Raw genomic sequence first — 16527 nt, 5'->3', positions numbered from 1 at the left:
TAATTAAGCTCAAAGGCATCTGTTAAACCATTGGTTAGCTCTTCAAATCAATTTTGTTAGATATAGTTATTAGATATGGTTAGCTGATCAGTGACAGCTCTGTATTATGATCTATTCTGTTGAATGACTGTGGGAAGAATCTCTTTATCTGCCTGTTTATATTCTTATAAGAATTCTTATAAGAATGTGAACAAAGGAAAATGCCTGCTGTCTTCCCTATTGTGCATGGTAATTTTGGATGTGTGTGTGGTGTGTGTTTGAAAGAGATATAGGCTGTTAAATTACAAAAATCATTGATGTGAGGAAGTGGTATGACAAAAAAATTGTGTGTGGTTTTAATAATTGGGGGCCCTGTTTATGTAGTAGTCATACTATAGGTTGAAAGTATTTTTAAAAAATCACATAAAAGGAGATGCAACCTCAATTATTAAAAAACTAAATTATAGAAAATATACAAAATATATGTGTATGAGTAGAAGAATTTAGCTTTAAATTCAATGAAATTTGATCACAAATACTATTATAATGAAAATACCCATATGACAAAAGATTGATGACCAAACATTTAATGAAGTGCTTATTCAATATAGGAAAAAATCTAAAAGACAGAATCTTTTGGACTATCATTTAGAACTTGGTATAATAGAATTTGAGCAGAGAAGAGTTGAAGATGGATTTCCTTACTTTAAAAGAAAGAATTAGGGGCCGGCCTGGTGGTGCACTGGTCAAGTTTGCACGTTCTGCTTCGGCGCCTCGGGAGTTCGCTGGTTCGGATCCCGGGTGCGGACCTATGCACCGCATGTTGAGCCATGCTGTGGCAGGGACATCCCACATATAAAGTAGAGGAAGATGAGCACACATGTTAGCTCAGGGCCAGTCTCCCTCAGCAAAAAGAGGAGGATTGACAGCAGATGTTAGCTCAAGGCCAGCTTTCCTCAGCAAAAGAAAGAAAGAAAGAAAGAAATAGTGGTCCTGATATTTGTATAGTGTTTTCATAGTTCTTTGTTTATAAGGTGCCTTGATCTTCCCTGTGAGGTGGTCGTACTGATTGCTGTAGCAAAAGGGCTGGGTTTGGCAGCATAGATAGTTATGGCCAGAGTCCAGGTGAATAATTTTGTTTCTTATGCTGTAACTATTCTCAAATGGCTTATCTCAGGCTTTTCTCTCTGATTTCTCTCTCTGTGCCTACAAGTGCAGTCAGAGAGCAGGAGTTGCTTTAAGGTTTGGTGAGGATTGACTCAGATTATAGAATTCTTTCACACAGGAAAGATCATAGAATTCTGTTGCACTCCTATACCCAGCAGGAGACCCTCTTTTGTAGATTTACTCGAAGTTGCTGGGAAATTCATTCTTGACAGAGTTGTTTATGTTACCCTTTTGGCCTGCTAGTGTCAAATAAGTGCCTGAAACCATTTGAGTTCTCATTATGTGAAGTATGATGCCTACATTTAGAAACAAACCTAGGATTAATTTCCTTGCCTTTTTTTTTTTTTTTTGGTGTAGCATTGTTTCAGTATTCTGATTTGGAACTGTGCTCCAGAATAACTTACTGGAGGGCTGGGGAAAAAAGGTCACAGGCTGAAAGGGTAATCCAGATCAATTCAACAAAATTTTTATATTTTTGAGAGTTAACTAAAAATGGACCAAGGTACATATTACTGTACAGTACACGGTCCCCACTCTCAGATAATTTATAGCCTAGTATGAGACACAAATATATACATAAATGTGTAATAGAAAGCAAAATACTCTTAAATATTACATTTGATTATAAAAATTTGGAGACTTGGAGGCAGAAAGAGTGGGAGGGAAGTAAGTCTTCCCAAATCCTTCTTGGTTTACTGGAAGAATAAAAAAAGGTAGGATATTGGTAGTGTGGAAGGGAAAATTCTTTTTAAAATAAAACAGACATTTGTACACAAAATAAGATTTCCCCCAAATGTGACAGTTCCTTATTGACTTTATTCTATACACATTGATTGTAAAACTCCAGCGTTTTGTTGTGGGCATGGTGCTGGATTCTGAGGGTTCAAAGCTGAAAACTGGGTCCTCCCGCAAAGAATTCACAGACTCAGTTTAGGGTTACAGATATTAATAATTTGCTACAGTGAAGAAACAATACCAAAAAAGTGTATTCAATATATGGGAAGAACTCAGAAGTCGTTTTTAAATGTTTTTCCCAAAATTGGATTTTGGAAATTTTACATAGACATGAAGGAATGAAATTGGACTTTTAGGAAGCAGTCTGAGATCCTTGATTTTTGACTGTTCACTGCTTGTGGCTGATAAGAGTGCTTGGATCAGATGCTACCAGTTGAGTTGGTCTTTGAGAAATTGAGCTGCTTTTCTTAATGATTTCATTTCATTGATTATTTTGTTTTATTTTTTACTAAGACAATAGTAATTTGTAATAGTAATAGCAACTTTATTTTTATAGTTTCCCTGATTTGTCTTTGCCACCGTCCTTCATTTGGTCTGCTCATGGTGTAATAGCAGGACAGGATGCTTTGTCTGTGGAGCTTTTCTCCTCTGCAAAGTGGGGCCTGATATGAAGATCGAATGAGAGAATGAGAACTCCAGCTTTGTGTGCAGACATCTTGTGTTTATTAAACATAGAGTTGAACTAGGAATAAGGTGAATTGATGTTTTTTTCAGAAAATATCAGCTTAGGTTGTGGACTAGGTCGACATACATGTATACTCCATCACTTTTAAACTGGAAAAGGTTGGTAGTAGCCCATTTTTAATACCGTGTCACTTAAAAAATAGGTCATTCTTTAAGCTTTTATATGTTAAATCATAGGAGGAGTGGCAAATCTTGGTACTTCTAATATAGATTTTCTCTCCTCAGAGAATAACATAATCGAAATCCATTATCGACGTATTGAGATATAACAAATGTTAACATTTTGCCATATTTACTGATCACAGAAATTTTAAACATATGAGGATATGGTTGTGTTTTTGTTTTTTGCATCTTCGATTTGAAGATTAGAAGAGCACATATGGTTAATTAATGCCCAGGAAATTTTGTTTTCTTCATCGCAGGGCAGACTCAAATCCCATTTAAGATGGAAGAAGTCTCTAATCATGGTCCAGGAAGATGTAGATAGAGTTCTGAGAGACTGTTGCTTGAGCAGGAGAAGGAAAAGGATTCTCTCGTGGGGAAATTTACTCAAAGTTATCAGTTGTGAGATGTTATAGTGGTTCTTTTAATAGCAGGTCCAGAATAAAGTTCAGTTTGGGCCTTTTTAAAAACAGGTGAATAACTAGAAAATAAACTTTGTTGTTTACTCAGACACACGTTAAGTACTTGAGCAATGTAATATAGCATCTGAATGTTCTTTGGAACATTTTGAAAAGTGAGCTACAAACCAAGACTTTGCAACAAAATAAGTAAGGAAAATCCCTACTATGGAACGTGGAGGGAAACAGCATGTGAAAAAGTCTGTTCTTCCCATTGGCTTCTGAAAACTTTGCTTTCCTCCCTAACTTTTAGGATTTTTACTTTCTGTGGTATAGGATCCCTTCTGCTGAGCTGCTCGCTTCTGCCCCAGCCGCAAGCCTTCAGGCGCCATTCAGCAGTGCTGCTGCCCTTCCAGTGCTACACTGGGAAATTCCAGGCAGGCTCCTACCCCAAGCAGCACCATTTTCTTGCTTTCTAGACCTTAGTAAGGCTATCTGTTTTATTTTAGTATTTTAAATGACAGTGTAACCCTGGAATTGCTGCTCCAATTGGAACCCATAGATTTCATTTTGGATAATTTTGTTGGAGAGTATTGCTCAGTGTTAGCTGTGTTAAAATGCCTCTAATGTGCTCCAAAGGAACCCCTGAGGCTTTTCCTTCAGACTAATTTAGTCTACCTCTGTGAGCCTAATTTACTTTCCTTTACATTTCTTCGAACTGCTATAGATCATGTATTCTTCTGTCAAGAATCATAGTCAAAAGTTAGCAGGAAAGAGCTGCATCCACTGGTAGGCTTGAAGGTGTTTTTAAAGCTACTCTCAGTAGAGAGGATGGGGGCAGCACAAGGTGATGATGATCACCAATAACTCACTACCTTTCTCAATTTTTTTTTTAACTTTTCCCAGTCATTTATGATGATCAGTTCCTCTTTGAAACTGTGACTTTCCTTATGATATTAATCATACATGTACAACTGCTTCAAACTCTGAGCGTCTTACCTCCATGCTATTTTAAAAAGTCTTTTAGCCTCATTCTTACTTGTGAGTTCTAGTCTTTAATTTCCAACCATCTTTAGAGTATTTCCATTTAATTTTACTACCCTTCCTCCCAAATTTCCCATTTTGTCCGTTGCATTACCACTCTTTCTGAACTTAAAAAAAACAACTTGGAATCATCTTGAAAGTCTCTCATCCCTTTTATCAAGCATGTTGTAAAGTCACGTATCTTTCTGTGCACGGCCTCTTTGATTTGTTACACCTTACCCATTTTCACTGTCACCTTTTTATTCTAGTGGATTTCACTACATGTCTAAATTATTTCAGTAGCCTTTTGATTGGATCTCCTTGGTCTACGTTACCTTTTCCCTCTAATCCATCTGGTCCAAAGTGACCAGATTAGTTTAAATAAAGTGTCACTTGTTTTACTGCTTTCCTGCTGGAGATCATTCACTTCCTTCTCATTACTCTTAAGGTCGGTTTAGGTCTTGACGCTGAAGGTCGCCCATTTTGTCTGTCCTGCTTTATCTCCCACTGCTCTTGGAGATCATCTCCTTCATTAAGCAGGGTTCTCTGTGGTTTTTCTGCACTTGCCGTGGCTGTGCTTTTCTCCTTGCTTTTGTAAATGTTCTGGACCATGCTGGTGGTTTCACTGCCTCCCATCTACCTGATCTCTCTGGATTTGCTCAGAAAAGCTTCCCTATTTCCCCAAGTCGCTGTTAGCTTGCTGTTTCCTAAAAAAAAAAAAAAAAAAAAAAATCTTTCTGTATACTTTTCATTTTTCCCCAGTTAGACTATAAGCCCTTTGAAAATAGGGACTCGCCCTATTCTACTTTTGTATTGGTGCTTGGCAGTTTTTGGATGGGTATTCAGAAAACATTTAGTTAGTGAGATTATTAAATAAGAAATTCAACTAGTGTGTTAATATAGTGGATGTTTCTGGTTCAAAGATGATTTTAGCTTTTGAGGTGTTTGTTTCCTCTGCCAGTTTGTTGAGTTTAATTGAAATCAGTAGCTTGATGGTGACTTTTTTTCTGTAAATTTGGTAAAATTTTGATAAGTTGATTTTCTGTCTAAAAATCCTTATTTCCTAGAAGATTAGGAGTTTCTCACAATATTTGCAAAAGTTATCAATTTGAATGTGATTCCAGGAAACTAAATAGTCAAAATATGAATCTATTGGTCAGTATGTTCCTGGGAACAACAAACCAAGATTCTCACCTGCATGCTTGCCTGATAGAAGTGTTTGAAAGTCTCCGTAGACGCCTTTTAAGATGTTGGAAGGGTGGTCTCTCGAGAATTTGAATCAAAATGAGAGAACATCCAGTAGTATGACTGTAACTAAAATACTGCAGTCATCTTAAGAATAATTTCACAGATCTGCAGACGGTTCATTAGAGGAGAAATGAAAGGCTCCTATATAAGATAAAACAAAAAGATTGTATTTTCAGTTTGGAGAAGATATGCACAAATAACCTGTATTAAGGGTCTCTACTTCAAACTTGAGGATTTTGTGTGGTGGTGCACATGAAAACAAAAGGAGGTCTCCTGCGCAGGGTGCCAAAATCAAGGTGATGTTAAAAAATTGCTTTTGTATATTTTCATTTTCTGTTTTGAATTTGAGCTCATGGAAGATAACAACCGTACTTGCCTGCTGTTCTGTCTTTGTGCCACTGTCAGAAGCAGGGGCCTAGGCCAGAATGACCCAAAGAGCAAATGAATATGGCATTTTGTGTGTTCTAATCAAGACACAACCTGGATGGAAAGTTAGCTGAAACCATTTGTTTGTGTGTTTTTAAGAAAATGATGAACAATTGGTCTAGAATACCACTAATAAAGATGATGCTGTTTTCAGCTGTCTTTGGAGACGTAGACATCTTCAGAATACTCATGAGTGTATTGTGGTTAGAGAGAAAATAGCAACCTCATCTTTACTTCCAAACATGGTATAAACCTTCACCTAGTCAAGAGATAAATATATTGTTCCTTTACTTAATCTTAAGCACTTTCTGTTTTGTTTTCCATCATTTCTTAAATGTTTATATCACCTTGCTTGGTTTTCTCCTCTTTCTCTGCTGAAATGATCCTTTGGAGTTTCATTTCTTTCTTGACTTTCTGCTGTTAGCAGGGAGCTCTTTGAAAAGTCTTCCCAGGGTACTGAATATTTTCCATATTTCCTGCATATTTTTATCGAAGAAGAGTACCTTTATGAGAGTTCTGTTAGTTCCTTTTTTCAAAAGCAGAAGACAAAAAAGACTGTCCTACTTTGTTGTACAGGAGCAACCTTGTTAACCTGTTGAGCACGTAAGTCATGGGTAGGAGAGCCATATTTCTGTTAAGTACTATTGACAGAAAAAAGTCAGTCAAGAGAGCTACCTGTAGTTTAAAATAAGCTAATTCATATATTGTGTATCATGTAGGGGGAGAAGGAAAATGATAGAAAGAGGAAGAATAAAATAATTCAGACTTAATAGCTAGCTTACAAGTGTTTTTTGTTTGTTCATTTTAGAAGTAGTGAAATGCCTTTATGACAAAAGACTGTTGCTTTCATTCTTTGCCAAGCCAGGAACGTAATTTGAGAGAGGAGCTATATTATTCCTAATGCCTAAATGTTATGCTTGGCAACTGTATTTATTTCATTGTTCTGAGCCCCTCTCCATGCCTTTTTAAATACAATTCAATCTTCTCATCTAGCTTGGTTCTATTTAGAATCAGACAAAACAATGACAACAATTTTTTTTAACTCTAAAAGATTTTTTATGATTAAATCTAGACGTTATTAAGAATGAACATTTTTGATTCAATCTTCAGAAGTAAAAATTAAAAGGTAAGGCCTGCGTTTTCAAGATAAGTTTGTAGATTGGGTTTCATAATTGGAGTCATCTCTTCATCATTCTCTGCCCTTTTCCAAAGGCTGTAAACAACAAGTCATATACTTTGTGCCTTGTCTGAGAAGCGTAACCTAGAACCTAAAGGTCCCTTTAGACAAGAGCGTAATAAAATAATTTTAGAATGAGATTCTATTCTACCTTGTAAGAAGAGGATATACCTTCTAGCAACAAATTCTAATATTGTCAAAAATCATTTATATCTAAACACTTTCGTGTACTGAAAGATGAGATGTCATCTTAAGTCTCACAGACCTGGGAGCATTCTTACAGTAAGGGGGCTGTGTTAGTTTCACTTTCCTGCTCTCTTTTAACTCAAATGGTGGAATAATCAGTCTGCTTTCTAGTCGAGAGTCTTTTGAAATAAACTGTTTAATGAAGCTTATGCAGTTTTAGATCATTGAGCAGTCGTGTCTTCATATCTTCTAGAGATCTCACTGTAGTTTTCCCATGGTATATGAGGTGGCTAGAAGCTTAAGAGGTTCGTAGCAGCTGTCTTGGTGATAGATTTTGGAAGAGTCTGAAAGATGATCTGTCTTGACTTCCTCAGATTGAACTTTCAAGCTGATACTTGAAGTTGCTCTATACATTAATCAATGAATAAAATGTCTTAGCAAGCTTATTGTGTAGTGTGAGATAGACGCTCCCCCAAGATTTTGCCTGCACTAGCCCTCCCCCCGCCGTGTGTGTGTCTATCTACAGTGCTTGGCATGTGACTGCAGGTTGTCGTATGGTGTTTTAAAGTTTACTGAGGAAGCACTGGCATATTCAGATCTAGCACTGTCTAGTATGTATAGTAAATGAAACTTCTTTTGGAACTGAATCTTTTAGTTATAGTCCTTGCTTTAAAGTCAAGGGGAGAATTTTTCTTTAAAAATATGTGTTTTGCTTGTTGTCTTATATATTCTTTTTAGATAGAAAAGTAAAGCTAAAGAGATTGAGCAGACGCTGAATTGTTGCCACTCTAGATCCCAGCGCTGATGTCACACCCACTCTTAGTCTAGCAGTGAGTAGTGAGAGACATTTGGAATCCATTTTTCCCCCCATCCAACCTTGACTATTAAATAAGACTGACAGCAAAGATTTAGGGATTAGAAATACTGTGTACTTTGTTCTGCTACGTTTCAACAAGAATCAGCATGTAAAGTTGAAATTTCCTGACCAGAATTTGGAAGCCTATGATGTGATTCTCTGGGCCTTGATGCCAGAAGGAGCTCTCTGAATATGGGTTTTCTAGTTGGTGGTGAATTCGTGAGTCGCCAACTATTAGGCCTTTATGTCCAGATATTATCTCAATTTATGGAGTAAGGTCCCTGAGTTCTCCTCTTTCCTTCCACAGGGCAAGCAGGAGGACTTCAAGACGACAGTTCTGGAGGGTATGGAGACGGCCAAGCATCAGGTGAGGGTGGCATTAGATGCTTGCCACTTAGTAGCAAGAGCCGCCAAGTCAGGGATTGATGCTTGCAAGTGTTTTTGGCTGTGGTATCCACATTTTAGCCAGAAGCGCAGGGAAAATTGAGCCCACAGGACAGAGTAGTATGATAAGAGAGGTGTAGCGAGAACAAAGGCAAGCAAAACCTTTTGAAGTCCTCAGGCCGATCTCAGCCCTCCACTCTTCTTCGTGTTTTTGAGGAGATGGCGGGTACTTTTCTCCCCAGCAGCCTTTGTAGTTAACAGTAAACCTAATATAAAACATAGATTTAGGAATTGTGGGACCTTTAAAAAGAAATAGAGCTGTATACACAGAGTCGAGAAGCCGTAGGCTGAAAGCGTTCCCGAAAAATAGGCCTGAAAGGCATTGTAGGACTAGTTAGAGGAATTATGCAGGCAAGTACCTCTTTAGAAATGTGGTTACATGGTGACGGGTACGTTTATGTTCAGTTAACATTGCATAGTTAATCATTTTGAAGTTTAAGCAGTTTGTTTCTTACATGAATATTAATCTTTAAAAAAAAAAAACCTGCTCAGAATGCTCTTACTTTTCCAACCAAACTATGAGATTTTTTTACTTTTAGGAAAAGGTAAAGGGTTAAATGATTTATAGGGGTCCATCTGGAACAGTTAAAATTTGTTCCAGGAATCCAAAGTAGTATGTCTGGATTTCATCCATTGCCTCTTTTAAAGGATGTTTTTGTGTGTTCCAGTGCTCAAAGCTGGTTATGTATACATTTGGATAGAATTGGAATAGATATTACTTCACTTTTGTAGTTTGTCACTTTTCAACTGTTAGGTCTCCTTTAAAATTATTTATCTGTTGTTAGTGTATAGCAGGTCCAGGGTATATTTGTATTGTACTCTCTTGGATCAAAGATAGTTCATTGCTAACACAGAGGTTAGTATTTAGGGGATCCAGAAGGTTAGAAGTAGACTTCTGTAAATGCTGTGTCAAGGATTGGCGGTTGATAATCAGTGCATGGTCATTGTGGAGTGATAGTCCTCATCCAGAGTCCGTATCTGTCAGATAAACCTTCAAGAATGCTTTTCACTGAGTGATGCACAGCTGGGTCTTCCGTGGAACTGTTGAGGATCAGGAGCAGCCTTTAGAGCTTTAATCTTGAAGACGTGCATTTTCTTGTTGGTTTTTGTTTTGTTTTTACGTGAATAAATTTACTCTTTTGCTTAAGTAAACAATACGGTGTATTGCTGAAAGTAAAAGTGGACTTTCATGTAAAACTGTGGTGCTACTGACGTAATGTTAGCAGAACTTGAGTTGTGAGTGTTTCCAGGAGCGGTGGTGACTGTTCTGAACTCTTCAAGATCTCTCTTCAGACCTTTGGTCATGTTCAGAAGCATGCACTTGTGGGATGATCAGTCAAAGGTAGCACCATGCTTATAAGTGATCAGAGTTCTTCTCTTGATAAAGCCAGATGACCCTCATGAGTATCTTGGGACCAGGATCATATCTTGACTTTTTAAAATCCACATCAAGTTGGCCTATACATCCTAAATCTTAAAAGTAAGAAGGGAACTTGAGGTCATGATGTCTAGCTTCCTGCCTTCAAACAAATAGTACTGTATAACCCCTATTTTATGGATTAGCACCTGAACACAAAGTCAATGACTGGACCAGGGGCACACCAGCAGTTGGAGTGAGAACCCAGAGGTCTTGTTTCTTACACATGGACTATTCCTTCCACTCTCCCTCATAGAATCATTTAATGTGTGTGTCAACCCTAAAAATAAAAAATCTAAAGCATAAGAAATCGTGATTTTCCTTTTTTTCTTTTTCTCTCCTCTCCCCCTATTCTTTATTCTTCTTAAACTATTATAGGACTGGATATGGTGCATCTCTAGTTTACTGATTTTAAGTAGTCCTTTATATGTAGATCCTATCAGGCTTTTGTTTTCACTCTTCAGCTAGAAATCTAGTTGTAGTTAATTTATCTACTTTATGAGAGAAAAAAGGCAGGTAACTCATGGAGACCTCCTTTTCTTTCCTGTAATTTTAATATCTCTGTTACCTTACTCCCTGTATCATATTAGAATCAGGGAGGAAATGATTTCATGGACTAGACGGCCTGTATCCTCCTCACGTCTCCCCTCCTCTTTTCTGCCTAATTGCTCTGTATGGAAAGGCCTAAATTATTCCCTTATTTAACTTCTTTTACTGTGTTTTCAAGTGTGAGTGAGTCAGACCATTAGAAAGGGCAGTTCTGCTTTAGCATGACTGCATTTTGAAAGATGATGCTGGAATTTCCGGTGTGAAGTGGTGAGAAAGAGGAGTTGAACAGAGGGCAGGATTGGTATGTAGGCAGCCTTGGGGCTTTTAGAAAATTAGGATGGCATCTTTGAAACGTTCTGAATTTCCAGAATACCAGATTCTGTTAAAGTGTAAAACAAACACCAGAGTATAAGACTGTGTTCCAGAGCCAAGTCTAAATTACTTCTGAGTTATATATACTACTGCTACTTCCTTTTAATAAGGGTGTTATTAGAGTCAGTTGTTGTATTCTTTAAGGTTTTTCCCTCTAAAGGAGATACTTATGAGTTAGATTATCCAGAGTGGTCTGTTAGTTCATTTTGGAAATATCCTATAAAAAGGATGTTTTGATTTAGCTTCTGAACGTTTTAGGTTCCAAATTAACATTTTTTGTTTCTTTGAAAAAAGGTTTAGATTTTTATCTTGCACACTTTTCACCTTGATTTTGATAATGGTCTTTCTTCCTTTTCACCTTGATTTTGGTGATGGTCTTTCTTCCTTGAGATAATTCTTCATCTGTAAAAACCAAAGGAAGGAAATAATTACTGAGAGTTTTTAGAGACCATTTTTCATTTTAAAAAATTGATAAAGTATTTAAGAATAACCAGGGTTTTTTAAATATCTTATGTACAAGATAGAGATGGAGAAGAATGTTATTTCACGCATACATTAATGTCACAACTTTTGGCTTCTTTAATTCCTTTTTTTAAACTTTTGATGTTTGATTTAAAGATGCTGTAAAACTGCCACATGACTTATATAAGTAAAATTTCTTAATTGTTACATATTTTCAAGATTCCCAAAGTTAGCCAACTATATTAGAATGATTTTTGATGATAAGAACACATGGAATGAGAAGCCAAGTGTAATATAAAATTTAGTGGGTTTTTCTACACGGTTTTCCTGACTGTCATTGACAGTAGTATTTTGCAGTAGGATTGATGTTCAGTGACCGCTTATTAAACATAGAAGATAATATAGCTAAGAAAGAAAACTATCCCTATTTTTGAGAGGGAGAAATAGAGTTTATAGAGTTCATTGGTTTTCATGTTAATACTATACACTCATGAAATATACCAAGAAGTAACCAATTAAGGGATATTTGGTCCCAATACTCTGGATTATTGTGTAGGTAATGCTCTTTACAATGTGACGTGTTTCGGGTCTTGGTTTTGTTTTTTGTTTGTTTAGTTTGCTGTGATTTGGGGATAGGGGACTGGGGACGTCAAAGCTGTGTAGTTTAGAAAATTTCACATTACCAAAATAACTTATACCCCTGATAGTCAGCATTTCTTTTTTTCTTAATTTCATGCTCCACCCTCAATAGTATGGCTTTTACTGATTATTATTTTTCCTTTAGGAATAATGAATTGTCCTGACAGTCTTTAATTTTAGGGTGAGGATCATTAAATGTGAGGATTGTTGATTTAGTAATGGGAACACAGTATTTGTACCCTTGTTATCTACTGTGGATGGATAGATTTTTCTCCTTGTCTCCGAGAACAGTGTTTCTTAATGTGCAGCCCTTATTAGCATTAGGCATTTTTGCTTGACCTCTTTTGAACCATTTTTTTTCCCTAGGTAGTGTGTGAATGTCTTTGTGGAAACAGTACCTTAATAGCTTAGCTATAATTTTCTGTTACTTCTTTACCTGCCTTGATCTTGTTATTTTCCTAGTCTTACTAATGCCTTTCCTTTAATTTAGCTTCCATTATCAGTGCTTCCAACTTCTTGTTTTAGTGCTTTAAAATGATTAAATATAGATATCTGGTACCTATTTTGTTACTCATATATAATTACTTCAATGATATTGAATTTTAAAACTCTTTAAATTGTGTCCTGATATTTTCATAAGCTGGTGGTTGGCTATATCTTTACAAGGTGATCTTAGAAGTACAAATAAAATATATGTAAAGTATTTCTGAGGACATCTCATAAAGATATACTTAACTACCAGCTTATAGAGTAATAATACCTAAGTTTAAGAGTTTCAAAATAACATATATTTTACTTGTAGTATATAGGGTATGTCTACACTATATGCATATGTACTATATGCAGTAGCATATTTTACTTATAATTTGTACTAAAGCATTTCTAATGTTTCCTCCAGAAAAGGTAACTGGCTTGCTCTCTTCCGTCTCCTTGTTGTAGTCTGCTTGCTCTCTCACTGTTTGCCAACCTTGAATTGTGAGAGCTGATGGGTGGTACCCTGGCGAGGCCGTGCATTTTGTACTGGTCCTTATGAAGCCTCAGAGTCCTCTCCTGTTCTACTGTAATCCTAAAAGAAGGCGTGGGACTGTGTTTTTCTCTCCATAGCCTCCTTTGCTTTCCTGTTGTGTTTTCCTTTATTCTGGTTCTCTAGTTTTAAAATTTATTGTACACTATCAATGATGCTAATTTTAATTAGAGTATCTAATATTAAGTTATTTTGAGGATAAAGAAAATATTCTAAATGTCTTGTTATGTCTTATAAGGTATATTGTTTCATTCATCAGTAAACTGCAATTTTTGGAATGTTAAGCTCAAAAGAGTGACTAAATTTTAAGGATGTTTTAGCTTTTGTGCAAATTGAAAGTTTTTTCTAAAAAAAGGAGGTGAGCTCAGTCTGAATGAGGCAAAGCTGTACAGAGGTTCTTCTGGCAAAAAGAGTTTGAAGGCATGATCGTTAGGCCTGGTTTTGTATTCACTTGCGCTTTTCCCAGAAGTCCTTTGCTTTCTTTGCTAGGTGTGGAGGGTGCAGCTTTCCAGAGTAGACTTCCTCACGACCGGATGACATCTCAGGAAGCAGCCTGTTTCCCAGACATCATCAGTGGCCCACAGCAGACCCAGAAGGTTTTTCTGTTCATTAGAAACCGCACAGTGAGTTTCTGTGTCAGCTTTTTTCCACCTGGATTATAAAGAGTGCATGTTACTTTTACAGAGAATATGGGGAAAAATAGAGAGGAAAGAATTTTAAAATTATCTATAATCTATTATCCAGAGATACCCATTGTTAACAATTAGTTGTTTCTTTTCCTTCAGATATTTTAAAAAACATATGTTTAATTTTTGTTTTCACAAAATTGAGATCCTACTTCCATGCCTTCTTTGGATCCTTTTCATTCCTCATAACCTCATAAACACACAGTAAGAATCTTTATTTAAACATTTCTTTAAAATATACTTTTAAAATAATCACTTTGGGGGCCAGCCCAGTGGCATAGTAGTTAAGTTCACATGCTCTGCTTCCGTGGCCCCTGGTTCACAGGTTCAGATCCTGGGCACCGACCTAGCGCCATGCGATGCTGCGGCAGCATACCACATAAAATAGAGCAGGATTGGCACAGATGTTAGCTTAGTGACAATCTTCCTCACAAAAAAAATAATTAAAAAATAATAATATTAATCAGTTTTCCTTCCCAGGATAAGAAAGACCTTTATTCTGTTCTTCTCGTCTGGTTCAACCTCCACCTCTGGCTAAATGATTGATTTTAATATCTGCATAATATTTTGTCCAACAGTCGGTCGCACATTAGCTGTTGGGCATTTAATTTATTAAATATTAATATTTAATCTATTATTAAATATTAAAATTTAATTTATTAAATGTTAATACATATTTTAAATTTTTTTGTTTTATTAAGCTCTGAACAGCTTTATACATTCTTGACTCTATCTCTGGTTATTATTTCGTATGATAGATTTCTAGGGGGAAAACAACCTTGTCAAAAAGTATGAACAGTTTTTAAGTTTTGATTCATGTTGTCAGATTGCTTCCCGGAAAGGCTGAACCAGTTGACAGCCCCCATTGCTCTGTTCCTGTTTTTGGTGTTAAAACAATGATAATTGGTGCTGCTATAATAATAGACCAAAACCATTTCATTATTTTCCATTTCTTTGATTACTTTGACTGCTTTTTCACATTTATTAGTCACTTGTATGTGTTCTGTGAATTTTTCTTGCGTGTCCTTTATTCATGAGAGATTCTGTAGCCGTAGAGTAGAGGAGGGCAAGCCTCTATCAGAACATACCCATTGTCCTCTAGGGTGACGCAGAGAAGAAGGAGTTTATGTTGTGCTTTCAGCTGTTCTGAATGTAGTTCAGAGGTATCATTTCAGCATGTCTGCTTTGTGGTCACCACTAACTTCTTTATGTTGGCTAGTAGACTGCAAAGACGCTACTAAATTTGGATTGTTAAATGGCATTTAACTAGAGTGATTGGTAGGTCGTACTGGGTTTTTGTAGAACAGAATAAAGGTTCTCTTTTGTGAGGAGAAAACAGGGTGATTTTTTTAAAAAAAGAATGGAAAAATTCTTAATGTGTATTTCTGAGGCCAATCTGTCTTATAATTGAATCAGCTTCTGTGTATAGCATATCAACATTTGATCTAAGTGGATATTTTAGACAAAATCGTGATTTTTTTTTTTCATCTGAGGGGAGTTTTCGCTTTTTACTTGAATTCCAGTGGTGTAGTTACAGTGATCTCTGTTTTCGCTAATTCATTTCCTGTGATCAGAAGTCCAGATTTGGGGAAGGACTAGCTCAGGTTAGAGTTGTCATTTCTGGCTGTAAAACAGAACATGAGTCATTCTCTCCTGTAAGAATTCTATCAGTTCTCTCATCTTAAACTACATCTTTTGCTTCCAGATCTTAAAAGCACAACTTTAGGATTATTAAACTAGAACTATGACCTGAGCTAGAACTATGACCTGAGCTTTATTTTGTAGGATGGAAGGAGGAAGAAGGCTTGTATTGAGGGGTGAGGACCTTGGGTCCAGTGTGTACTTCAGGAATTCCGCTTTCCCTTGCTAGTGGCCACAGAGAAAAGTAGAGGATGCATGTGGATTTGGTCATATCTCTTTGTAATTGGGTTTATTTACACATAACCAAATTAACTCCTTCATTGAAACTTGTCTATGGAGCAGTCTTTATTAATTTTTAGCTGACTTAAATATGATGGTATTTGGTTGGTCTTGCATTTTGCAGATGTATATTCAATTTCAAGAGAATTCACGTTAGAGTCCATTGTTTGTACCATAATATTTTAATTCCCCATCTTACTGCTTTTTCAACTGTATTTGAAGTAATTACCACTCCTTTCTTAAACATACAGCTCTCTTAGCTTAACACAGTATTCTGGCTTTTCTCCTGCCTCCCTGGTTATTGTCTTCTCTGACTGCTTTGTAGGGATATCCTTAACAACAGGCCATTATGTGAACTGGCATAAGTTCCTTAAGGCTGCTTAAGGTTCTCTCCTCTCTCCCCTGTTTTTCCCCCAGGAGTCCTCTTCTGCACATTTGGCTTGAATTATCACCTGGAAGCAAATGTCTCCAGATCTTAACTCTCCTCTGAGCCCCAGATCTTATATCTAGATGCCAATCTTATACCTCCTTCTGGTTGTCTTGAAACTAAACTCATTATCTCTTTTTTCAGTGACCCTTGTTTAGAGAGTGGCATACCAACTCACTTAGTTTTGCAAGCCAATAACTGAGGTGTTATCCTTGGCACTTCTTTCCCCCCTGCCTCTGCATATCTAATCACTCATTTGTTTTTGTGGATTTGATCTACTCACTGTCTCTGGAGTCATGCAACCCAGGTTTCAATCCTTGTTCCTCCCTCCCACCTGTGTGATCTCGGCAAATTACTAGGTATTTTTCTTTTTCAGGCTAAATATCTTCCAGCTTCTTTAATAATTCGCTCATTTGACGTGGTTTTGTGTTTTGTCAGTTCTTTGTCAAGAGTGTAACCCTCAATGTTTCAATGAATGGAAAGCCC

The 16527-nt window shown here is 36.7% G+C and overlaps 2 protein-coding genes across 3 annotated transcripts in view; one reads left to right on the top strand and one right to left on the bottom strand.

Moving 5' to 3' along the window:
• Window positions 1–16527, top strand: part of KDM1A (lysine demethylase 1A) — a 56766-nt gene that overhangs the window by 13661 nt on the left and 26578 nt on the right. Inside the window, exons 3-4 of one of the 2 annotated variants that reach the window (XM_023635539.2) lie at window positions 8409–8468; window positions 13498–13631. In XM_023635539.2, the coding sequence (XP_023491307.1) occupies window positions 8409–8468; window positions 13498–13631 (194 nt within the window). The remainder of the gene's footprint in view (window positions 1–8408; window positions 8469–13497; window positions 13632–16527) is intronic. The other variant, XM_023635540.2, reaches the window with a different exon arrangement.
• LUZP1 (leucine zipper protein 1) overlaps window positions 11213–16527 on the bottom strand; it is a 117621-nt gene continuing 112306 nt past the window's right edge. Inside the window, exon 6 of the transcript XR_011436523.1 lies at window positions 11213–11285. The gene's annotated coding sequence lies outside the window, so the exon portion shown is untranslated. The remainder of the gene's footprint in view (window positions 11286–16527) is intronic.

Source organism: Equus caballus, chromosome 2, assembly GCF_041296265.1.
Source record: "Equus caballus isolate H_3958 breed thoroughbred chromosome 2, TB-T2T, whole genome shotgun sequence".
In the NCBI taxonomy this organism is placed as follows: Eukaryota; Metazoa; Chordata; class Mammalia; order Perissodactyla; family Equidae; genus Equus; species Equus caballus.
Note: the sequence above shows the minus strand (reverse complement) of the source record. Positions and strands in the feature narration are given on the sequence as shown.